A 26019-nucleotide genomic window follows, 5' to 3' on the forward strand; every position below is an offset into this window, starting at 1 on the left:
GTAGAAGTGCCAAGAATTATCATTATTATTATTAGGAAGCACCTGTAAGCCAGCTGGCAATTCCCACCTCGATGAAGTCAAAAGAGGGTAGCAGGCCTGGCTAGGCCCATGACTGATTTGGGCTTGAGTGTCACAGCAAGTTGTGTCAATTTTGGCAAAACTTGTTAAGGGTTTGCACAGTTTAACGTGAAGTTTTTAGATTCCCTCAAAACACAACTCAGCAAACTCAAAGCTATGCAAACCAAAACAATGGGTTTGGCATCATTTTAGTTAGGTCACAGAAATGGATGAATTAAATCAAACATTAAGAACATAGAAACTATCAAGAGACCAAGGTGATGGAATTAATTTACCTAGGAATCCCTGTGACAGATTTGCAGCTCTAAGTGTAGGAGTATGCTGCAAACCCCAGTATCAAATAATAAGACAGGTAGTACGTTAAGAAATAATAGAATCTTCAAAATCTGATGTGACAATAATAACAACTACTAACATGATTTTAGCTACCCTATTTTAGCTTGTTGGTTAGTACGTCATAGTACAGTTTAGAGAACCAGTTAATCAATACATCTCTGTCCAGACCTTCCACTAGCTGTGAGCTCAGGAATCCCTGGCATTTAGCCTACAGGCTAGGTTTTTCCCTATCTCTGTCCTTAAAGTCATTGTGCTTCTGGGGGGATGGAGTGTGCTTGCTGGCTATACCACATGTAAAGTGTGCCCAAGAAAATATTTGTTATAATAATAATGCAATAAATTACTCATTTTTCAACTGGCAAGTTTTAACTCCTAGAGTAGAGGAGGTGACCCTTGACTTAAACTGAGGCAATAATACACAGGATTTAGTCCTCAGGATTAAGGCACATGCTTAAATCCCACTGAAGACAATTAGATTTAAGCATGTGCTTAAGTACTTTACTGAATCAGTGCCTAAGTTCAGAAGTTGAGTACAGATGCTCCACTGGGGAAGAATGCTCACAGTGTAAGTAGGTTTGGTATGTGAATAGATGAAGAAAAACTTTTAATGTGCAAACTTTAAAACTCTGAGGGAATTAGCAGTCTGAAGGGCTAAATAAAGAACGTAAATTCCATGGAATCGGCTTCCAGCTATTTCAGAGTACCATCTCAGAGGAACAGATGATTGGTGTACATACGCATGAAAAATAAAAAGCAAAAAGTCTACAAGTTAATCAGGGCTAATGAAATATTCTTTAAAAAGTTGAAACCCTGGTCAAAAGATATCCAGCTAATACATCAAATGCAATCTGTGGAGCTGTGGTGTGTGGGAGAGGGGCTCTCTCTTGCAGACATACTAGGGCATACTGATTGTATCTAGCCATATATAGTATTTCCAGATGATGGAATTTACATATCTTATTGAAATTCTTTAATAACCCACAGAGCTTTGAAGTCTTGGAAAGTGCTGTTTTTTAATGTTTTCTTTTTTTCCCCATTTCTGTCTTTTTAAAAATGTAGGTAATTCAATAGGAAAAATCCTCCATTAATAGAATATTCAAGTTGCACATTTAATCACTTAAAATCAGGAAAGCCTAAAGTTAAGGCTGCATGCATAACCTTAACTCTGCCCCTTTGCATTAAGATACAATAGTGCTCAGCTATCATGGTGGAGGGCATAGATTAAGAACCTAAACAAAATAGAACAGAAGTCTTTAATTACATGATTGCACACTATTTTGCAAGTAACACACTATAATAGCACATAATCGAGGGGGGGGCAGACAGTAATTATTTAATGACAGACATTGAGATTCAAAATGTTAAAAGCTTTATAACCATTAAAACACAAATTGCCAATGTCACATGTCAAAATATGCAAAGAAAATATCCTTAAATCCAACTCTAATAGAATAGCAGCATCTTTCTTACTTTGCTTCTCTGTAAATGTTGATTATTATCAATGGAAATTTTTTTTCCTCATCTTGTGTGTATGGTGAAATCAACATTCACCATCAAAAATCTAATCCTTCCAAGCCTACTGATGGGAGATGCCAACTACAATGGTGTGTCCTAAACCCAGCCCTTCTCACAGAGCTAGGCTAACTCTGGGCTGCAGGAAGATGCTTATCTCTACTAGCAATCCATGCTAATAGATGTGCTCAGAAACCACCTAATCCTACACAAACTAGGGGAGGAAGAAGAAGGCCCTCCCTTATACTCTTTAGGCCAGTGGTTAGGGTACTCACTTGGGATGCAGGAAACACCAAGTTTAAGTCTCCCCTCTGTCTGACGAGGAAAGGATTTAAACAGGGATCTCTCATCTTTTAGGTGAATGCTCTAACCACTAGACTGTGGAATATTCTGCTGTGGGGCTCCTTTAAATCTCTCTTATTGAAGTTGTTACTCTTTAATTCAATAACTGAATAATAAAATATGAATTGGGCCACAGAAAATATGAGATTCACTCTATAGGCCAGTGGTTAGGACCCTCACTTGTATATGGCAGATTCCTGTTTAAATCCCTTCTTCTGAGTAGGTAGAGGGGATTTGTATCCCACACCACAACTAGGTGCCCAAACTACTGGGCTAAAGGAACTCTTCTTCCCATTCCTCCTGCCCTGTTTCGCATGGAGTTATGCAGCCTCCAATCATGCCTACCAGGGCCTAGCTAGGCAGAGAACTGCCTATTTTCCCCCAATTCATGAATTGCTCTGGGGTTTAAGCAAGAGATAGGCATCCCCCTGCTTACAAGGAGGCAGCAGGCAGAAACATAGGTGCCTAGGGAACTTTTACTGCAAAAACTTGGATGCCGAGTGAGTTTAGACACCCATGGGGTTTGGCAGCAGCTGACAGGGGGTTTTGTGGATCCAGTATTGTCTAAAAACAGGACTTGGTACTTTTGTGGATCCAGGCCTGTGTGATCATATAAATTCTGTATAAAATACAGGTTGTTTCTAACTGAAAGTTGGCAAATATTCAAGCTCTTTCCACAAAGTTAAGTCAGCTCCAGGTGTATAACCTAGTTAAGATAACTTTTGTGGATTTTTTAAAAAGTTTTTTATGAAGTCTCTAACAAAAGATGATTAAAGAAAGACACGATCTTATGTTGTAAAAACTGGCCTGGAAGCCAGGAACTCTTGACTTTTAATTTTATTTTTTCTGGTTTATAGACTCGTTCCATAAAGAGCCTGACTCTGACACTGATTCTTCCTGTGTCTTTGGAAAAGTCATGTAATTTCTCTGACTCTGTGTCCCATCTGTGTAGAGGAGTTTTATGATTCAAATTGGTTAATGTGTATACAGTGCTTGGAAGACTGCTGGCCTGATCCTCCCTGTCACAGGGTGGCACTAGCTCTTTAAGCGAGAAGAGGCCAGTGCCCTTGTGACTTGTCAGCTGACTCCGAGTTGGGCTTGAAAGAGAGCACCTGAGCTCTAGAGGAAAGAAGATCAGGTGATTCAAAGATCTGGAGGGGCAGAGCCTGAGCAAATCATGAAGGGGCAGGTGGGAACTATCTGAAAACAGAGAAGAGACAAAAGGCACAGTGGAAACTTGCCTGAGGGAAAGAGCTGCAGGAGAGCAGTAACTGTGCTGTGGGGGATGTGTTCTGAGGAAGCACAGGGAGCACGCTGGGCTCCTGGGGAAGGCTCTGAACTGAAGTAGAATCTGTAAGGATTGTAGGAAAGTAGGCTGGGGTGAGGGCTCTGCCCCAAGGTGGTGACTCGGGAGCACAGAAGGTGGGCTGCAGTGGAGCTGTGTGCTGTCAACTCCAAAAAAGGGTTTAGCTGAGCCAGAAGGGGACAACGCTAGCAGAATTTCACAATGCTCTTGTTCTCTAGGTAGATATCTGAGTAGAGGCAGCATAAGTGGCTGCTGGAAAACCAGAGGAGCCAGAAGTCTGCTGTAATCACAAGTGTAAAACTGATGTATACAGACAACACTCAGTAGAAGCATGAAACAATGGCCTTTTGCTGCTGTCCCCAACTTTATGGCTAGCATACAGAGTGTGGAAATGGCAATCTGTCTGTCTTTTCCTATATGGATGATCACCTACACCAAACACATTTGCTTGGAGAAGTCATTCAGGATTTGTTCACCCAGGAGATTGGGAGAGATTAAAAACCAAAGCAGCTGAGTAGGGCCAGTGCTTGTTGGGAGTGGGAAGGGTCGCTTTGCAGGCTAACATAGGAGTATTGCACCAGCGCAAGCCTGTGGCTGGGGCATAGAAGGAAGAGCTTTCCAGATTGGCATTTTTCGTCTCCAAATTTATTCAGCCTTTGCCTTAGGAAATGACAGCAGCTATTTTCACATTGAGCCCATGAAATCCTTCTTACCCTTGTAAGAACTCTTCATGTTCCCCTAGCAGTCATGACAGGAGCAGCAGATTAAAATACCTTTGGAGAGCTGCTGCTGTTGCTACGGGGATGAATAAGTGAAAAAAAGGGCCATGGCTGTAAGGCCCACACCTTTGGCTCTTTCTTACCATTATCTGTCAGCACTTGTGCATTTCTGGTGTAAAAACCAACTCATGGAGCATTAGGAAGGTGTAACTGAGTGTCAATTACTTGAGAATTACCCATAGAACTGCAGCTGCAATGCTCGCTTTACCTGTGTCACCCAGAATCAAGCCCACTGTGGTTAAACACTGGCACATTACTCACCTTTTGCATAAACATGAATGGCCTCATTCTGCTCCTAGTTATATTGGCATAAGTCTATTGAAGTCTGTGAAGATACTGTGGGATGATACTGGTGTGAGATCAGAATCCAGCCCAAAGTCTGTTTTTTGTAGGATATCCAGGATAGAAATTTAGTCAGCTAAAGCAGGGAGTTCTTCAGACATCTGCATACAGAAAAATATAACCCTATTCTCCTGGATGCCTCTTCCTTCAAAGAGGGAGCAAGGTTCTTAGTGGTAGCTTTCCAGTTCTCATGCTCAACTTTAATGAAGAAGGTAATGCTAGCAGCTCTCTAGGTTTCCCTTGTCCAAATAGAACTGCAGTACAAAAGTCAGCCTTTTGGACAGTAATATTACAGAGAGCCTTTCCTCCTTCAGCAGAAGATTCTGTGCAATGGGTATCTCTTACAAGAGCTCTTTAAGATACACATTATCTACAAAAATCAATCTTAGCTGGGAAAATTGAATCTGGAATTATACATATGTGATTCCAAAACTCATGGGTCTTTCCTCAATAAAAGTACACTATAGTTATTTGTAAACCTAGAACCCTGAAGCTGAACATCTCTGAACTTTGCGGATACTCAAAATCCAACTCTAGATCCAAATTTTGCAAATTGTCCCTATTTTTATAACAGGTGAAGGACCTCCCACTCCACCTCCACCCCCCAAAATTACAGAGCTCTGTGCCTCCTCCCACCCCAGTTTTGGAACATTCTAATTCCAGATCTGGATTGAAATTCCACAGCTTTCTTACTCCATTCTCTTTTGTACTCTCCTGTTTTCTCAAATGAATCGAAAGACGTTTGGCTGGGGTTCATACTTCAAATCCCAGCCTTCAACGTTCATTGTTCTAATGTCTCGTGCTTGCTGGATAAGTTTTACAATGTAGCTATAGTCTCAATATGTATTTTATTTTTGATGACTCATGATACAGGTGTGATAAATTTTGGAGAACAAGTGGTTTTAAATCTTTTTTTTTTATCTAAGTTCTTTTTCTTTTAAAAACAAATAAATCTGTATTCATACTCTGTACGTATAGAGGCGTGCTAAGGGAGTACTTTTTATGGTTAGCAAAGCCGAGAGGTTCTGACACCCAAAGGAGGCACAAAGAGATACACTTACAGAAATTTATATGGTGCCCTGAAGGTACTCCATTGTATTATAGGGATTCTCATGAACAGTTTTGGTTCAGGCAATAGGACAGTGAAGCAAAACTGAGTGGTTCTATAACTAGATGAACTGCGAATGAGGCAGATCGTGCTGCAAATAGTTCTAGCTTCAGATACTGTGTAGTTTGTTGGAAAGCACTGAAATATGGAATATCAGAAACTAGCTGACTCCTTTATTTTACTCTCCCCAAACATATCACACACACACACACCTCTGTGCCTCAGTGTTACCTCTCATTAGAACAGCCAAGCAGATAAACTGGAACAATCTAAGAACAATTCTTAAAGCATGAGATTTACTATAATACATTCACTGATTTCAATGTGCTTTGGATCTGGCCTTTAATCTGTTAATCTGGTTGGATTGACCATTCTTAAATGCCCACTCCTTTGAGTACCTCACAGGATCAGGCCCTAATAGGTCTATAGGCCCGGCTCCACAATGGGACTTAGGCAATGGGATGTGGAGCATTGCGATGCCTGACTTTTAGGCACCTAGAAAATCACAGGAATAGCACTGTGATCCATGAAGCCTGAGTCAGGCATTTTAGAATGCAATCCACTAAACCAGCATGCTAGGTAGAGAGCTGCCTAAGGTAGCCAGAGGGAGATGCTGACAAGATGGGTATATGATACACCCTTCTCCTCTCACAGAGGCAAGCGCGTAAGTCCAGACAGCAGGGAGGCACCTCGCTCTGCTAGAAATCCATGAATCGGGGGAAGACAGATGCTCTTCCACCTAAGTCATGTGTGGCGCTGTAAGGTCTGAGGCCTTTTTCTGCAGCCATTTTAGGACAGCAGCAGCCATGAGCCAAGAAGCAAAAAGTCACATCCTCACATTCCACCTCAATTACATTAAAACAATGTAATAGGCTGTTCAGGAGGAGATCCTGTCCTAATGGTAGCCACCATCACCAGATAAAGAAACACATCTTAAAATGGTTAAAGAAAACTTTGTTTGATAGCATTCTGTCTGGCAAGAAATCACTTATCAACAGTTGTGGGTGTGAAATCTCTGCTTCTTTATTGTTTTGTCTTTATGGTCCTCACTTCCTGATTGTTTATTTGTATGGTCTCTGTCCCATTCTTTAATTGTTTCAGTCTGTTGCATAACTAATTTTGCTAGGTGTAAATCAACTATGGTGGTGGGGTATGATTAGTTAAAGAGTTGTTTTACAATATGTTAAGATGGATTAGAAAATTGTTTAGTGATATTTTAGTAAAATGATTGGTTAGGGTACAGCTAAGCAAGACTTACTGTATAAATGGGGGTCCACAAGGAAGTTCTTTGGAACCAACTCCAGGAGACAGCCCCAAGATCAGAGCTGCTAGACCTCAGCACCCTGCCAATCACACACCATGCAGAAGCTGGAGTCCCCAGATGACCTGATTCTCACTGGCCATCAAGAAAGTTCCATGTGACTTACTGGGAGTGGTGAGAATTGTATGCTTAGTGCATGTATTTTGTTTTGGTGATTGTTAATAAATAGCAGTTAAAGCTCTTTGTAAGGCTCTTTCGCTGGTAAAAGACCCCATAAACCCACAGAAGATTATGCCCTGAGCCGTAGGAACAAGGTAAGGGTAGCCCTGAGCCCTAGGAACTGGGTAAGGGTAGGTGCCTTTCCCCCAGAGCCCTAGGAACTAGGAAAGGGTAGGGGGGCCTAAATCAACCCAGTTATACCTTGAGCCCTAAGAATTAGGTAGAGGTGGGATGTCCTAGAGTGTTCAGGCCACAGATTTAGGGTAAAATTGAGTGCCTTATACTCGGAGCCTTAGGAACTGGGAAAGGGTAGGAGTGCCTAAATTAACAGGGTTACGCCTTGAGCCCACGAAAGGGTAAAGATGGGTGCCCTAGAGTGTGGGTAACAGATAATTTTGTGTGGGTAACACTGCCTGATCTGGTAGATGTGCCCAGAAGCTGCATAGTTTCACATAAAACAGCTGCGGGGAGGAGGTCCTCCCTTAAACTTTAGCTCAGCGGGTGGGGTGTGAGAGACCGCCCCCCCCCCCGGGCAACTCCCATCTCTGCCTGAGGAGAAGGGATGTGAAAAGGGACGACCCACCTCACGGGTGGGTTCCCTAACCACTGGGCTATAGAGTCATTGTAACTCTCTGGCCCGATTAATATTTAATTATTCAATTTTTTAAATTCAACTTCAACAGAAGAGATTGAGGGAGACCCCTCCCCTGCATAAGAATGTTCCATAGTCCAGTGGCTAGGGCAGTCACCTGAGAAGGGGCAGATCCCTGTTCAAATTCCTTCTCCTCATGCAGAGGAGGACTTGAATTGTGGGGGGTCTCTCCTATCCCAAGTGAGTAACATAACCACTGGGCTAAAGGTTATAAGGGAGGTGGTCCTCCTGCTGGACTGTTTTGTGTGGAGTTAAGTGACCTCTGAGCCCACCTACCAGATCAGGTCCCACATGTGATTTAGGTGGCTGAATGCCTCTCTTTCCCCTAGTATGTGGATCGCTCTGGGGCTTAGGCAGGAGATAGTGCCCCGGGTGCCTAGAGTGCGGCTGCAGTGCGCATGCTCAGAGACAGGAACAGAGGCATCTAAGAAACTTTTACTGCACAAACGTAGGTGCCAAATGAGTTTAGGAGCTTACAGGGTAAGGTGGCAGTTGAGCAGGAGTCCTCTGGATTGCATTGGCACTTAAAAACAGGACTTAGGTGCATAAGTACCTTTGTGGATCCCATCCTTAGTAACTACAAAGGCACTTGAACAAGGACGGATTGTCCCCCATTTGCTTTCAGAAGGCTCCTCTTTGTGAACACTGGGTAATTGGGCCTCTATGGCTTTCCAGAAGAATGGCTGTCTGAAGGAGTCTGGAACTAGGAAACACCAGCTCTCTACAACATAGTCCCCAGAAAATGCAGGGAATTTCTCATGGTTAGTTATATTATTTCAAGCATCAATTTCTAGTTAGGCTGGGGTAGGGCACAGGTGCAGATAGGCGCCAATGACACCATAGTCAACATTTTCAAACTTGGGTGCTTAAAGTTAGCTTTCTAAATCCATATTTAGGCATCTGAATTATAAATGGCCTGATTTTCAGCACCTGCAGCTCCCATTGATGTAAATGGGATTTGTGAGCTCAGCAGTTCTGAAAACTGGGAAAATTTAAAATACTGCCCCATGGCTCCATAACATACTAAGCGCCAGGAGCAGCAGCAGAGAGAGGCTTCCTGTGGAACTTCTCTGTGGTCCTTGGGTCACCCACACAGTTGGGAAGCTCTGCCCCCGTCCTCTCATGGGCCTACAAACGCTTTCCCTTCAAGGGATTCACAGATTCCAAGGCCAGAAGGGACCATTGTGATCATCTGGTCTGACTTCCTGTATAACATAGGCCATAGAACTTCCCCAAAGTAATCCCTAGAGCAGATCTTTTAGAAAAACAGCCAATCTTGATTGAAAAATTGTCAGTGATGGATAATCTACCTTGACCCTCGGTAAATTCTTCCAATGATTAATTACTTTAACTGTTAAAAAGTTAAGCCTTATTTGCAATCTGAATTTGCGTAGCTTCAACTTCCAGCCATTGGATTGTGTTATACATTTCTCTATAGATTGAAGAGCCCATTATTAAATATTGGTTCCCAGTGAAGGTACTCAAGACTGTAATCAAGTCATCTGTTAACATTCTCATTGTTAAATTAAATAGATTGAGCTCTCTGAGTCCATCACTATAAGACACATTTTTCAATCCTTTAATCATTCTCGTGGTTCTTCTCTGAACGCTCTCCAATTCATCACCATCCTTCTTGAATTGTGGACACCAGAACTAGACACAGTATTCCAGCAGCAGTTGCACCAGTGCCAAATACAGAGGTAAAATAACCCCTCTACCTCTACTCAAGATTCCCATGTTGTGCATTTAAGGATTGCATTAGCCCTTTTGGCCACAATATCACACTGGTAGCTCATGTTCAGCTGATTATCCACCATTACCCTCCCCCCCAAATCTTTTTCAGAGTCACTGCTTTCCAGGATAGATTCTCCCATTTCTGTAAGTATGGCCTATATTATTTGTTCCTAGATCAGGGGTGAGCAAATTATGGCCTGGGGGCCGGATTCGGCCCACCAGCCGTTTTTATCCAGCTCTCAAGCTTCCACTGGGGAGCAGGGTCTGGGGCTTTTTCCACTTTGGTGCTCTGGTGCTCCAGCCGGGGAGCAGGGCTCCACGCAGCTCCCGGAAGCAGCAGCATGTCCCTCCTCCAGCTCCTATGTGTAGGGGCAGCCAGAGGGCTCCACTCTGCACGTTGCCCCCTCCCCAAGCACTGCCCCTGCAACTCCTATTGGTCAGGAACCAAAGCCAATGGGAGCTGTGGAGGCGGTGCCTGCAGATGGGGCAGTGTGCGCCTCCATGTAGGAGCCGGAGTGGGGACATGCTGCTGCTTCCAGAAGTCGCTTGAGGTAAGCACCGCCTGGAGCCCACACCCCAGAGTCTCTCCCCATGCCCCAACCCTGGTCCCCCTCCCACCATCCAAACCCCTCGATCCCAGCCCAGACCACCCTCCTTTACCCCAAATTCCTCATCCCCAGCCCCAGAGCATGCACCCCCAGCTGAAGCCCTTACCCACACCCCAACCCCTTGCCCCAGCCTTGATCCCCCTTCTGCCCTCTGAACCCCTTAGTCCCAGCCCAGAGCACCCTCCTATACTCCAAAGTTCTTATCCTCAGCTCCATCCCAGAGCCCACACCCCCATCCGGAGCCCTCACTGCCCCCGCCCCTCATCCCACTCCCCTGCCGCAGACTGGAGCCCCCTCCCACACCCTGAACTCCTCATTTCTGGCTCCACCCCAGAGCCCGTACCCCCAACCAGGGCCCTCAGTCCCTCCCGCAACCCAACCCCAATTTTGTGAGCATTCATGGCTCACCATACAATTTCTATTCCCAGATGTGGTCCTTGGGTCAAAAGTTTGCCCACCCCTGTCCTAGATGTATACATTTACATTTAGCCATATTAAAATGCATATTGTTTTCTTGTGCCCAAGTTACCAGGTGATCCACATCACTCTGTATTAGTGACCTGTCCTTTTCATTATTTATCAGTCCCCCGATTTTTGTATCATCTGCAAACTTTATTGATTATTTTGTTTTCTTCCAGGTTATTACTAAAATGTTAACTAGCATAGGACCAAGAACTGATACTGTGGGAGTCCACTAGAAACATACCTGTTTAATTATTGATACTTCTATTCTATCATCCATTTGAATGAATACTATTGTTAGGATTCTTTTTGCTTCTAATATATCTTTTGAAAAAGTCCTTATTATTCTTAACTTTGCTACCTGTAGATTTTTTCTTTGTATACCTTTGCTTCCCTTATCAAATTTGTACAGTTCTTAGGTTCTGATTTATATTCATTACTATTAATTTACTCTTTCTTCCATACTACGTATTTTTTTTTATAGCTGTCTTCACTTCCCCTCTGAACTAGGTGAGTTTTTTAACTAATATATAGCCTTATTCCTCAATTGTAAGATAGTGACTTTTGGGGCACTTAATGAAGTGTCTTAAATGTTTGTCAGGAATGTCAGAAATTCCATGTGTCGGACTGCATGGAACCCCCTGAAATATGCTGATGTTTTTCTAGAGATGAATATGATTTAACCCATAATTATGAACAAGTGTTATCATACCATGGTATCTACCATGAAGAGTTAAATAAGCTTCACCTGCTATGATAACGTAAGCAACAATTTCTTCATGAAATCAGTAGCATAGTGTACCCATGGAAAATTCTGAAGGAAGGTCAAAGTTGGGTAGAAAACAACTTTAATTCCACAGATTCTGGTGATACATGTTATGGTGCAGAGAAAGGGGTTGCCTCCTTATACACCAGACAACAAACAGTTGTGGCCTTTCCAACCTGTGGATATTCCAAGATCTCCTGTGACATTCTAGAGGTCTCAGGGCAGCCAAAAAGGGCTAGAAAATTCATGCCTGTGCCTCTGCCTTCTCTGTGGCTGTTTGCCATGCAGAATATGACAGTGTTATCTGATACAGGGAAACCTTTGAAGGTCGGAAGGGTTGAGCCTGTGAAGAGCATCAATACTCAAGTTCCATACTTTCCAGAACTGCTGAGTCATAATTTGGGCTCCGTGTCTGTCCCAGAGGTTGCGCAAGTCACAGATTCCGTGACTGTCCGCGACCTCCGTGACTTCTTCAGGGGGCAAGGTGGCTGGCCCCAGGGACAGCCACATCAGCTGCTCCTCCAGCAGCCATGGACAGGTCACGAGCCATGAATTTTTGTTTATTGCCCATGACCTATCCATGACTAAATTGTAGCCTTAGTCATGATTGCGTGAAGTTGGGATGTTCAGGCCTTTACAGGGTCAGGGTAGTGGAAGATGCTGCTGTACAAGCTTACCCACCTCCTTTTGATGGACTTTTGAGCAGAGGCTTTTTTTCTCAATGCTCTTTTTTTTTATGGCTCACACTACTTAATTACAAACCAGTTTTGTAAAAAATATAACCATGGAAATCTATTTCTTAAAGTACTGTATTGAAATTTTGCAGATGAAGCACACAAATGCATATTTCAATCATTCATGAGGGAATAATGAATATGGAGGAACCATATCCATAAATCTCCTGTCTCAAAACACTACTTAAATTCCTTTCTGATTGTTTCTTCAAAAAATCCATCCCATATGGAATGGCCAATACATGCAACTGTTGCTAGCTTTTATTTCTGCTTTTAGCTTCTATGTATTTTTTTAATCTGAGATTACAACAGGTATGAAAGTTATGTTACTGTTGTGGAAAACTTTGAAAATAAGGTCAAATTGACATGAGAGCCTTCCTAAGAATGGCCTCTGTACTTGTTTCCAGACAGGATTACAGTTAAATCAAAATGCCCTTGGGTAAGCGGACAAATATGATCTGCAGCCTTTAGAAGACTTTCCTCTTCAAAAAGCTGCAATTTTCCACACAGTTAACATTGACAATTATATAGAAAAACTATTGTAGTTTTCCAGAGGCTAATTACAAACAGGTGATGTTTGAGCACAAATTCAGAAATCAAATACTGAGCTCAATAATGTTGCTATTCAGCTTCAGTAAAATATTCATAATTCACAAACAAAATATAGTTTTATGTAAACTTATTTAAAAAATTTGCCCAAATAGAATAGAGTTTGGTTTCACATGCTGCCCTCTGTATGCAAAATATCCCCAAGCAATTAATAAAGTTAAACAGTGGCAACAAAATAACTTGTATAGATATATGTGGCAAATGTTATGGGTCCAATTCATCCTTCATGAAATTCTACTGATTTCAGTAATATAAGCCTAGATCTCCAACAAAATCACACCAGGGATCAATCAAGTTGGCCCTATGTTCTTAGCAATAGTTTCATAGAGCCATGGACATTGGAAGCTGTGGCCGGAGAGAGGAGTACAATAACCAGAACCCGCTGGATTTTTCTTTTGTTCTTTTTTTGGAAAGCAAAGCACTATGGAATTTTTAACTTTCATCTGAACCGCCATTTAGAGACCTGAGGGACCTTATTTTCATATGTCAGGTTAAATCCTTCTCTGATGTGAATCAGAGTAGTCCCCTCTTTCACCTGGGCTATGTAGATTTTATTTATTTAACATCTGTAGTAGCATCTAGAGGTGAGAACCAAGTTTGAACTCAATAATGTTAGGTTGCACTGGCATACAGGAAATGACAGTCCCTGCCCCAAAAAACTTACAACTTACAGACAAAGAACTGGCCCCTCATCTGACTGAAAGGATGACATATCTAGCAAGAAACACTACCACCACTGGTACTGCACTGGAGTGTCAACTTTGGGTATGAATTCAAGTCCTGATGTGAGACCTATGATTATCTGACTCCGAGCTGGAAGTGTTACCAAATGAGCCTTCTGGATGCAATAACTATATTGCTCTGGCTTCTTAAGAAAACATATTTTTCTTATCAAGCATTGACATTGTTTGATAAAGTTTCTACTGAGGGTAAAATAATGGCGTGAAGGTGTTTTTCATAACTTTTAAGAATATTGTTTTTTCTTTCCCTTTGTTTATAACCATTTACCAGTTTAAGATTGAAATTTGTTTCTTTACTGATTTTTTTCCCCTCCATTATGCATGTTGATAATGAGTGCCAGGCTGCTGGCGTTGCTTTATTTATTTATTAGAATGAGAGCACTGAAGTATTTAAAATAGATACACATAAAGAACCATAAAGAATCTGCAAAAAGACACAAAGTAACAGAAAAAAGGTGAAAATTTAGGTCTATCACACTTTGCGCAGTGTCCCTTTAAGATGCCATTTGGTGAATGGCAGACTTTTAAAATTTAGTTTATTATATTTTATTCACAAAGACAGAAGCTTCTTTCAGAATATAAACCAATCTTTGGTTTCTTGAAAATGACGAAACTACCAAAGCTGAAACCTGACCATATATAACATCACTAGAATTTATGGTACCCAGATTTCACAAACCCATATGGGAAACAGAGTAACAACCGTGTTAGTCTGTATTCACAAAAAGAAAAGGAGTACTTGTGGCACCTTAAAGACTAACCAATTTATTTGAGCATAAGCTTTCGTGAAGTGAGCTGTAGCTCACGAAAGCTTATGCTCAAATAAATTGGTTAGTCTCTAAGGTGCCACAAGTACTCCTTTTCCATATGGGAAAGGGTATTGTAGAATGGAGTTTTTCTTTAATAGTATTAATAATTAGGAAGGTAGTGGAAAGTTTAATTTGAAAATGAAACTGAACTAGCCAGGAATTTTACTGTACTGAGTATTTCTTAGGATAGTTAGGATGCATGGTCACCTCAACAAAGTTTTCCCCTTTAATTGTAGTAAATCACTCCCAATTAGTTAGTCTGTAGGCATGTATGTCTTAAATATTGTAATGACAAAGTATTTGGAAAATGGTCCGATTCCTTGTGGGAAATCTTGCCAAGTTGTTATCCATTACCATTCCAAAAAATGAATTGATTTTGTTGAAAGTGTTTAGGAAAAAAAATTAGTCATTCCTTATTTTTGTGTGTGTTGCAGCAATTGCCTTAAGGAGAAAGGGATGGTTTTTATGTTATTTACATTTTAAAAAAATTAAAAGCCAATTGCCAGCATTTGCTGGGCATGTCTGGTTCCATACAAGGGTTTATTGAGCATCTTTGGCCTTACAGTCTGGTCTTTTTCATAAGAAATGTCAGCAAAGTCTTTGAATTAATGGACTGTGAAGTGCTCACAAACATACCGTTTCAAAAAGTATACTGCAAGGATGTGACACTAATGGGAGGTGACCAATGGGTTTCCGACAAAATATCCCATTGTAACAAAAAGGAATTAATACGACTACATATGGCTTTGTTCAAAGCTACTGTGTATAAAATAGTGGGGTGTCTAGGATAAGGAGGTAGCAATAAACTAACCCCCATCAAGTAATGGATGTTAACATTATTTCAGTCATCCTGGTTTAGCTTTCTTCAGAGAAAGAGGGATGACAAACTCACTAATCAAGTAAATGAAATGTTTAGGGTTCCATTTTAACTGGATAATTGGAAAAAGAAAGTTAGCAGCGTCTGTGAACAGTGTCATATGAACCTAAATGGTAAATTCCTGGATTTGCTTACATGGTTTTTGTTTTATTTTAATTTTACTGTTTAAAAAAATGCAGTGAAACTCCTTCAATCTTTTTGCAATTCTGCATGGTTGAGCATTTGAAATGAGTTTGTGTATTACCCCCAGGCATTGATTTAGACTTGATTGGGGCAAAGCAGACTCCATGTGCTTATTTTTATACACGTCATTTGGGAAGTTATATAGCCAAGGGAACAGAAAATGTGTTGCTCCATTGCCAAATTATCACGTATCCCTTGATCAAACCGGGAGGTGATCCTAATCAACAAGTTGTGCGACCTTAGTGCAATGGCAATGTCAGGTCAACTTGGGAAAGTGAAGAGGCAAATCTAAATACAGATAATAATAAAAAAAAACAACCAACAATCCTTATAATTATCATCATCTGCTGCTTTTCCCTCTTCTGGCAAAGAAACACTCCATCCATTTGCAGAAATCGCCTGCGGAAACGTTACATCAAAACTAATCACAACGATTAAAATCAGCTTTTCTGTGCAAGAGGAGAGTAAAACGCAAGTTGGAGGCTGGAATGAGACTCTTTTTTTCCACACACACAAAAAACTGAAAAAAATTACACGATCTATCTATATATATATGCACGTTTAGAAGGAGATCAATTTTATGCCCGTGTGATCAGTTAATTTAATTTAACTTTTATTGTGGAGATTGATTTAGACTAGAGGTAGAGACATGAGCTAATTGTATCCTGATCCTTGCCTTGAGGGGTTTCAAAGCCCTGGAGCAACTATTCTCTGTATTTTGTTCTGTCTACCTTAGCCAAGCTATTGCATTTCTCTCTGGTGTAGCGAGGAGAGCAGATCGCTGCTGGGAGAGAGAAATATCGGAAGTGGGGAGGAAAAAGGGGAAAAGGACTTGGGGTGAGAAGAGCGAGAGAGCAAGAGGGAGACTTTGCGGCTTCAATGTTTCAGGTAAGATCTGACTGTTTGGGATTGTTATTATTTGCTAAGGAGGGTATGGCTGGGACTCTGGGCGCAACTCGCTTTTACGCATGTGCCAGGCAATGGGAGAGCGCTGCACCCTCCTATAGCCACAGAGAGGGAGAGAGACACGGGGCTGGCAAATCTCCCACCGCTAGTTCGCTGGGCGAGGGGGATGCGAGCTCCGCTGTGAGCGTGCAGGAACGGACTGGGCGGCGGGGGAGGGAGGTGCGGCGGGATTTTCCCTCCGCGTCCCCCCCCCCCCACCCTCCGTTCCCGCCCAGCCCTGCCTGCGAGCTCGCCGCGGCTGCTGCAGCCCGGGCTTCCTGCCGCCGTTTGCTCTCCCTTGCGCACTGCCAGCCCGGCTCCTGGGGGGGCGCATGTGTTGCTTGGGTGGGGGAGGGGGGGAAGCGGCTCCCCTGAGCGCGGCCGGGGGGCCAGGCGGGCCCGGGCGGCCTCGCATTGTTCAGCGGCTGGCGGGCGCGGCGCCATTGTGCGGGCGGTGCAGCAGCTCGCGTCCCCGGCCAGCGCGGGCGCGCTCGGGGACCCCCCCGCCGCTCCCTGCACACGCGGCCCGGGTCCCCTTGTCCCCCTGGGCGGCGCGGGGCTGCAGGGAGCGGCAGGTAATGGCCGGGGCTGGGCTCGCTCCTTTCCCGCCGGGCCGGGCTCGGCTCCTCGGGGGCCTGCGCTCCCTCGCCGCCACTATGGGGGGCGGGGGGGAGGTGCCCGGGGGGCAGCGGCGCGCGGTGCTTTGCCCGCGGGGAGAAACCTGCTGGTGCCTGGAAAGCGCCGCTCGGCGCTGCCGCGGGGCCAGGCAAGGCTGAGCTCCTCTCGCCGAGCAGCTGATGCCGCTCTGCGGCACGTGCCCCGGGCCCCTGTGCCTGGGCGCGGGGCCCCTGCCGAGCATGTAGCCATTGTCCTGCCAAAGCCTCTTCCGACGGCCCCGAGCGGCTGGGGCGGAGGCAACCTGCTGAGTTCCCGCGACTTGCCGTGGGGAGCCGCCGCTGCTGCTGCTGGGAGAGGTTGGGGGCAGCAGCAGCAGCGCCCAGGAACTGTTCGGTCTCCCTGGGGCTTTGGCGCCCTGGCTTGTCTCTGGGGTGCAAAATCCCGGTGCACTCGCAGTGCGCTCAGTCTGCTGGATACTGCAACGTAGCCACATTCAAATAAATCTTGTGAGTGTGTGGGCTTCCCTCCCCCTTCGCGGTAGAGAGAGGACGGTTTAACATACCCGTTCTTTAAGAAATGTTCCCCTTCTGTTTTCAATCAACTAAGCTGGCAGCTAGATACGAGTTTATTTGCGAATACCCTCTGGGTACCAAGCATGCTTGGATTGTTTTAGCAAATTAAAAACGAGCAAAATGCTTTTACCTTCTCAGCAGTAGACTTTTGAAGAGACCTCATGTTTTTAAGCAAAAGAGGGAAGGGGGGGGGGGGAATCCAGATATACCCGAAACATCTCTGAATGTGTGAAAAGACAAAATGAGTTTTCTTTAAATAGTCCCCTTTAACTAGTAAACTGCTATTAGATTATATATATTTTAAAACTAAACATTTTATCTAGCCCTTTTTATTAAACAAGTTGCAAAGCTATTTCAGCCATTTCTAAGTTAATATTTTATATATGCTATTCTTGATTCATAGTTGAAGGGAAATCTGTTTATATTTTGTTGTGATGTAAGATGGTGCTATTAGTTCACTAGATTGCATGCTGGCTAAAACTATCTTGATCTCAACTCCAACAGCTACTTGAATGTAAGCGATTAGCAGTTATTATAGTGATAACACTGCTGGATTTTTGGTAATTGCACAGTGTGATATCAATGAAGGTGACCAAACAGTGTAGAAGTTTTCCAAATGTAGGAAAGTTTGTCATTCATAAAAATGAATCTTCAATTTATACTCATTAGGTTAAACCACATACTTAAGAGGACATTTTTAACTAGTTCACTCTGAGAGACACTTAGTGAAATTTAATACCATATGTTCAAAATGACTGCAGTGATTTTGGTGTATTAATTATGCCTGAAGCATAACAGGGAAATGTTCTTGCACACGCTAGAGGTCCCTCTTATAGCTGTAAGATTGTTAGTGCGTTTACGGTTCTGTTAAGTCTGTGTTTGAATAACATCAACTGTACCTGCAAATATCAACTTAGTATATTTCTATTACAGTAATGAAGCAGTGACTTCAGTCACACTACTTTTTTGTCATTTGGGTACTTATGACTGAGATAACGTGCGCATTCATCTGTCTAAGCTCTAACAAACTGATTAGATTGGAACTAATTCTAGGCCAGTGGTTCTCAAACTTTTTGTATCGGTGATCCCTTTCACACAGCAGACCTATGAGCGTGACCCCCCCCGCTTATAAATTAAAACACATTTTTTTATATTTAACACTATTAAAAATACTGGAGGCGAAGTGCGGTTTGTGGGTGGAGGCTGCTAGCTTGCGAACCCTACCCCCCATATAATAATCTTGCAACCCCCTAAGGGGTCATGACCCCAAGTTTGAGAACCCGTGCTAGGTATTGGTTTTAAGAGATTTGAAAAGGGAAAAGTGATTTAATATCTATAAATTAAATATCTTTGTTCTAAGAATGTCGATCCCAAATCCTAAATTTCTTAGAGTTGCTTAATCTTTACTCAGGTAAAACTCCCTCTGAAGTCTACAAATAAATAAGGATCCCAGGTTTTGGTTCATGGTTAATAAGGGAAAAATATTAAAGTGAGTAAAGAGCTGAGTATTAAGTAAGATTAGGTGATGAAAATAATAGCACACTTATTCAAAATACTTTACAAACATTAACTAATTCTCCCAACTTCCATGTAATGTAAGCAAGAATTATCACCATTTTACAGGTGAAGAAACTGAGATACAAATTGGTTCAATGATTTGCCAGAGGCCCCTTAGCATGTAAATGATAGAGTTGGGATTAGTGGGACAGATTGTAATCTCTTGCCAGTTTAAGATGGTGTAACCATTGACTCCAGCAGAGTTACTTTGATTTAAATCAGATTCAGATGTCTACTCAGGGGAGAGAGCACTCTGATTTGACATTCAGTTTTGAACGGGGCCAAATTAGAAGTAAAAGTTTAGTAGTGGTTCTTAGTGGATTTTTGTAAGTACTTTTTGACTGTTCTACTATAAACATTTGAAACTTTAGGACTACTTTTGCTATCCAGACTTTTTATTTTCTGTTCCAGTTTTTTGTATCAGCATGATTCAAAAATTGGGGTGTTTTGTTTGTTTTTAAAATTAACTCATTTCTCAGATCTAGTGTTGCTTTTGTTGTTGGTTTCTCAGAAGTTTCACTGGATGAAATCTTGTGTTTTAGGGTGGAGCAAATGGGGAACAAATTATTTTGCATGATCAAGACTTCCATTCATTAAAAATCTTACTCATATAGAAATGAAAAATTAAATGACTTTATTGGGTATAAAAATGCCTCTTCTTTTCATTCACAAAGGAAATGCAACATGTAAATGACCCGCATACACATTCTCATTGATAGGATTAGGATGAGTTTATGTATGCAGAAAATGTAATGTGAGGGGAAATACCCACTGATCATAACACATCTGGGTGCATGATTTAAAATTAAAATCTTTCACAATTAAAGAATAACATAGCTACCACTCTCAGACAGTACTTCAGATGAGCTAGAATGTACAGGAGTGATGTTTTTGCCCTTTTCTATCCTTACTGCTTTAGAAAATGTGTCATGATATTGCAAAATACATGTATTTGGGTTTTGACTAATGTCTTCACTATTAATTTTTTGTCATTATTGTGTATTAATAGATACAACATGGCATCAGCAAAATATAATGGAAAGTTTCTAATTTCATGAAGCTAACAATCAGTTAATCTAATAAATTTCCTTAATAATCATACTCAGCACTTACGTAGCATTTTACATCTTCAAAGGATTGATAATTAATCAGTGATTTAACACTTTTGTAAGGTCAGAAAACAGATACAGAAGGCTTTATGCCATGTAAATTAGGAGTAACTTATCTGAAGTCAATGGATACTTATAAAACTGTAAGAGAGAACAGAATCAGGCCCATGGAATGTATGTGGCTTGCCTGAAATCACTCTGAGGGAGAGCTTTGTGGAGCTTGAAAGCTTGTGTCTCTCACTAACAGAAGTTGGTTCAATAAATTTATAAAAGATATTGCCTCACCCATGTGGTATTTCTAATATCCTGGGACTGAGAGCTACAACACCACCACGTACAGTGGCAGAGCTAGTTAAGGAGGTCCTAGGTCCCAGTTTCATGCTCAGTCCAGTAAACAACACTGCCTCACTTGCAATGTGTGTTCAACACTGCTGTGCTCCCAGAGGAAAAAAGATGTCAATCAGAAATGGCTATCTGCAAAGATGCCTTATTTTGGATCCCTAGTGTGCAGCTGCAGTACAGCCAAGTTGGATCTCCTTCCAGGAAACAAATTTAAGGGGGGGGAGGGAGAGGGGAGTGTTGTTTTTCACAAAACATAGTTCTTAATTTAATTTAATTTAATAAATCTTTTGTTGGTCTGCATTTTATTTTGATATCTTTACAATTGGGTAAAACTAAGCTGTGAGATAATTGCATTGATTTCTATGCTCTTGCACCAAGAATTAATTTGCCTTACTATATTAAAATATATATTTCTGTTGTCCTACTTTTTGTGGAATATAATCTCACTTTTGCAGTTTGGAAGAAAAACAGATAAAGTGCACATCTTCATTTTATTGTAATTTTATCTGCTTTGCTGTTTGTGCAATTTATAAGTAACATCCATTGCTCTACTTCTCAGGTAATATATATATATAGAGAGAGAGAGAGAGAGAGCGAGCTGTAACTGGTTCCTTTTTTAAACTGATACCTTAAAATTAAAAGGCAAGTTTATGAATGTCATAAGCCAGTTTTGCATATATGATGTATGCTAATACAACATTAACAAAAATACTAACATGTTTAGGTTTGGTAATATGAATTTTAATCAGGCTTTTGATTCAAAAATCGATTAACACTCCATATCAGATTGACCCAGATTTGCTTTTGATGCTTGTTCAGTTGCTGTGAGCCAATGCAGAATAAACAGCTCACCTAATATCCTTTTTCTGAATACTGTTCATATGGATACTCCAGTTGACAGCAAAACTTAGGACCTAGAGATGGGTAGCACATGATTGGAAATGCAGCTCTTTTGATATGTGATGCATGTGTAGTCCAAGTGTGTTATGAAGGAGAAAACTCTCTAAATACTGACATTCTTCCATGCCTCTTGGTCTTTCCTCTCCAGTATACTGAACAAACTTGAATGGGAATTAATACACCTTTTGGATAGGGGCTTTTAAAAACTAAATTAAAATTGCAATGCATAATCATCTCCATGTGATGGGGAAGGCGATTCTTGCTTATATCCAGAATTGTGACAATCAAGTGGCTCGCTCAGTCTACGAGTCTCAAACTTGATCTTTTCAACGGTGGTCATTCCCTCTTGATCTTGGTTCTCCATTAAGTTCAGTACCAACCATCAGTTCCAGCATTAGCTTCTTTGGCCCTTAGTCTAAGTTTATTTTCACTTGTGTAAATCAGGAAGTAACTCCAAGTTTATGATTATGGGAGAATGGAACCCTTAAGTGAACATATGAAACTGTTTGAACTAGAGAAGGGACTCACTCCCATGCTGGAGTGAACTTTCAGTGCAGTTGATTTAGATACCTTAATTCCAAGTACCTTTCTGATGCAACACATCTGCAAAGCATCTGTCTTAATGATTTGTCACTATTGAAATGATCAACATTTTTCAAATGTAAAATTTGTCATTGTAAAGAGACTTAAAAAAATTAAATTGTGTTCTTTTCCCTTTTTTTTTTTAAACCCACCCTTTAAAAAAATTGGGTCTTGATTTTTTCCCTTTTTTCTTCTTCTCTCCCCTAATTTTCAGTGGACAAATGGGGGAAAAAATGGGGAAAGTAGGGAAAAGGAAAAATTGGGATTAAAAAACACTGGGGAGAAAAAACAACTAATTTGATTTTTAAAAATTGTGTAATATTTTGAATAAATGGAAAATCAGTCCTTTTTGAAATCTGGAATGAAAATGAATTTGAAAACTTTCTTCAAAAATCATTAGCATTTTTGGATCAACTTTAGTCACTATACAGAAAAACATGCTTGTGTGCTAAATTCAAAGCTTGGTGTCTGTATGAAATTCACGATAGGTTCAGATATCTGCCTGAAACCACTTGTTTAATCATATACTGGGCAGTACCCACTGAAACCAAGCAGCCTCTGGTCAGCCGGGCCCGGTTATAAGGCTTTTGCTTATAATGTTTAGCCTAGTGGTTAGAGCTCTTACCCAGACTGGAAGACCACTTGTTCAAATCCCCCCTCTGCCAGATGAGGAGAAAGAATTTGAGCAAGGATCTGCCACTTCTCAGGGCACTACCCTAACCAAGGGGCTATACAGTCATTCACTCTTTCTCTGGCCCAATTAATATTTAATTAAAGTGAACAACGTCAATAGGAGAGATTGAGACCTACATCAGAATAGTCCTGTGGTCAGAGCACTCACCTGAGAGGTGGTTAATCCCTGTTCAGATCCCTTTGCAGAGTGTTCTCCCTTATCCTAGGTGAGTACCCTAACCACTAGGCTAAAGGTTATGAGGGAAATCCTGTACCTTCCCCCCACACATACCTGCTATTTTGTGTGGCGCTAGGCAGCCTCTGGGCGCACCTACTAGATTGGGCCCTGCATGTGATTTATGTGAAGTAACACCTATCTTCACCGATAGCTTTCAGAAATAGGCATCTCTCTGCAGCCTGAACTTAGGTGCCTAGCTCTGTGAGAGGGATAGAGTTTAGGATTCACCCTCTCCTTGGCATCTCCCATTGGCAAGTGTAGGTGGCTCCCTGCCTAGCATGGCTTTGTGGACCATGTTCTACAGTGCCTTTCTCTCCCCATTCATTGTATAGAGAGCCTAGGTGCCTAATTCAGGCTTTGTGAATCAGTGTTCCTGTGATTTTCTAGATGCCTAAAAGTGAGGCACCGTAACATTGAGTGTCTCAACACCAGCATCTGTTTGTTGATTCAGGCCTTAAGGGTTGAGCCAAAGTCAAAGGTAATCCATTGACCAACTCCCATGGATTTCAGTAGACTTTGGATCAGGACCTCAAGGTATCAGTTGAGCTCGCCAACACTTGTTAGGTTGTCTAGGACAGAGCAACCTATTTAAAATTTGGGAGTTATTACTGACAAAAGTAATCCCATATTCTCAAAGGTATTTGGATATTTAGCTCTCATTAATATCAATGGGAGTTAGGTGCCTAATACTTCTGAAGATCTGGGCCAAACTGTTTTATGTGTCAGTCAGTTTTAAGTGATGTAGAAATGGAGAGACACAGTGAAGTAACACTATACAAGTCCCACAGCTAATTCCTTCCTATCAATAACATTATTTATAAAGTTTCAAAGAATGCCTTCTGTCATGAAATCCAAAAGATGTGGGATTGTGAGCTCCTCTTGGGATGTTTACAGCCTTAAAATATTGTAAAGCTTGTAAAACCTAGGCTACTCAACAAAGAAGTGTTACCCAAAATAAATATACAGGGCCACATGGTGAACCCCTTATACTTGTGAGAAGTTACTCACCTGAGCAGTCTCACTCAATAGAACTGGTCAAAGTTATCCATCAAACTATTCTGTCAATGGGAAACACCTTCTTTAACAAAACAAATTTTCATGAAATTTTCATGTGGATGAATGTAAAGTAATATGCACATTGGAAAAAATAACCCCAACTGTACATACAATATGATGGGGGATAATTTAGCTACAACTAATCAGGAGAAAGATCTTGGAGTCATCGTGGATAGTTCTCTGAAGACGTCCACACAGTGTGCAGCGGCAGTCAAAAAAGCAAACAGGATGTTAGGAATCATTAAAAAAGGGATAGAGAATATCTTATTGCCCTTATATAAATCCATGGTACGCCCACATCTTGAATACTGTGTACAGATGTGGTCCCCTGATCTCAAAAAAGATATACTGGCATTAGAAAAGGTTCAGAAAAGGGCAACTAAAATTATTAGGGTTTGGAACGGATCCCATTTGAGGAGAGATTAAAGAGGCTATGACTTTTCAGCTTGGAAGAGAGGAGACTAAGGGCGGATATGATAGAGGTATATAAAATCATGAGTGGTGTGGAGAAAGCGAGTAAGGAAAAGTTATTTACTTGTTCCCATAATATAAGAACTAGGGGCCACCAAATGAAATTAATGGGTAGCAGGTTTAAAACAAATAAAAGGAAGTTCTTCACTCAGCACACAGTCAACCTGTGGAACTCCTTGCCTGAGGAGGTTGTGAAGGCTAGGACTATAACAGGGTTTAAAAGAGAACTGGATAAATTCATGGAGGTTAAGTCCATTAATGGCTATTAGCCAGGATGGGTAAGGAATGGTGCCCCAGCCTCTGTTTGTCAGAGGGTGGAGATGGATGGCAGGAGAGAGACCACTAGATCATTACCTGTTTGGTTCGCTCCCTCTGGGCCACCTGGCATGGGCTTACTGTCGGTAGACATGATACTGGGCTGGATGGACCTTTGGTCTGACCCAGTAGGGCCATTCTTGTGTTCTTAAAAATGTCCATTTTTGTAATAAAACTTTGGAGTTTTCATCAGACTGAAAACCACAATTTTTCATAACCCAAACCCTGTCATAACCATACAGCTAAAGGTAGCCTAGAATTCCTCCTTACCTATAAGGGGTTAAGAAGCTCAGATAACCTGACCAAAAGGACCAATGGGGAAAGAAGATACTTTCAAATCTTGGGGGGAGGAAGGCTTTGTTTTTGTGTGTTCTCTTGGGAAGCAGAGAAGCATCAGGTCAGAAAACTCCTTCTATAAACCATCCTAAAAGTCCCTCATATTACAAAAAGAAAAGGAGTACTTGTGGCACCTTAGAGACTAACAAATTTATTTGAGCATAAGCTTTCGTGAGCTGCACTTCATCGGATGCATTCAGCTGTAGCTCACAAAAGCTTATGCTCAAATAAATGTGTTAGTCTCTAAGGTGCCACAAGTACTCCTTTTCTTTTTGCGAATACAGACTAACACGGCTGCTACTCTGAAACCTCTCCTATTACAAAAATTGTAAGTAAAAGTCAGGCAAGGCGTGTTAGATTATCTTTTGTTCTGCTTGTGAATGTTTCCTTTGCTGGAGGGAGGTTTATTCATGTTTTTTGTAACTTTGAAACTAAGCCTAGAGGAAGTTCTGCTGTGATTTTGAATCTTTTGTTAATCTGTAAAGTTATTTTCCATCCTGATTTTACAGAGGTGATTTTTACCTTTTTTTTTTTAAAAAATAAAATCCTTATTTTAAGAACTTGACTAATTTCTCTATTGTCCTTAAAAACCCAGGGGTTTGGGTCTGTGATCGCTTTGTAACCAATTGATTAGGATATTATGCTCAAGCCTCTCCAGGAAAGGGGGTGTAAGGGCTTGGGGAGATATTCTGGGGGAATAGGAACTCCAAGTGGTCCTTTCCCTGGTTCTTTGTTAAATCACTTGGTGGTGGCCGCGTACCATCCAAGGGCAAAGAATTTGTGGCTTGGAGAAGTTTTAACCTAAGTTGGTGGAAATAAGCTTAGGTGGTCTTTCATGCGGGTCCCCAC

At 41.7% G+C, this 26019-nt stretch overlaps 1 protein-coding gene across 1 annotated transcript in view; it reads left to right on the forward strand.

The window, feature by feature from the left end:
- Positions 1-16324: 16324 nt before the first annotated feature.
- Positions 16325-26019, forward strand: part of KCTD1 (potassium channel tetramerization domain containing 1) — a 137414-nt gene continuing 127719 nt past the window's right edge. Inside the window, exon 1 of the mRNA XM_077809041.1 lies at positions 16325-16345. Coding sequence (XP_077665167.1) covers positions 16337-16345 — 9 coding nt within the window. The 5' untranslated portion in view covers positions 16325-16336. The remainder of the gene's footprint in view (positions 16346-26019) is intronic.

Source organism: Eretmochelys imbricata, chromosome 2 (genome assembly GCF_965152235.1).
Source record: "Eretmochelys imbricata isolate rEreImb1 chromosome 2, rEreImb1.hap1, whole genome shotgun sequence".
NCBI classification, from domain to species: Eukaryota; Metazoa; Chordata; order Testudines; family Cheloniidae; genus Eretmochelys; species Eretmochelys imbricata.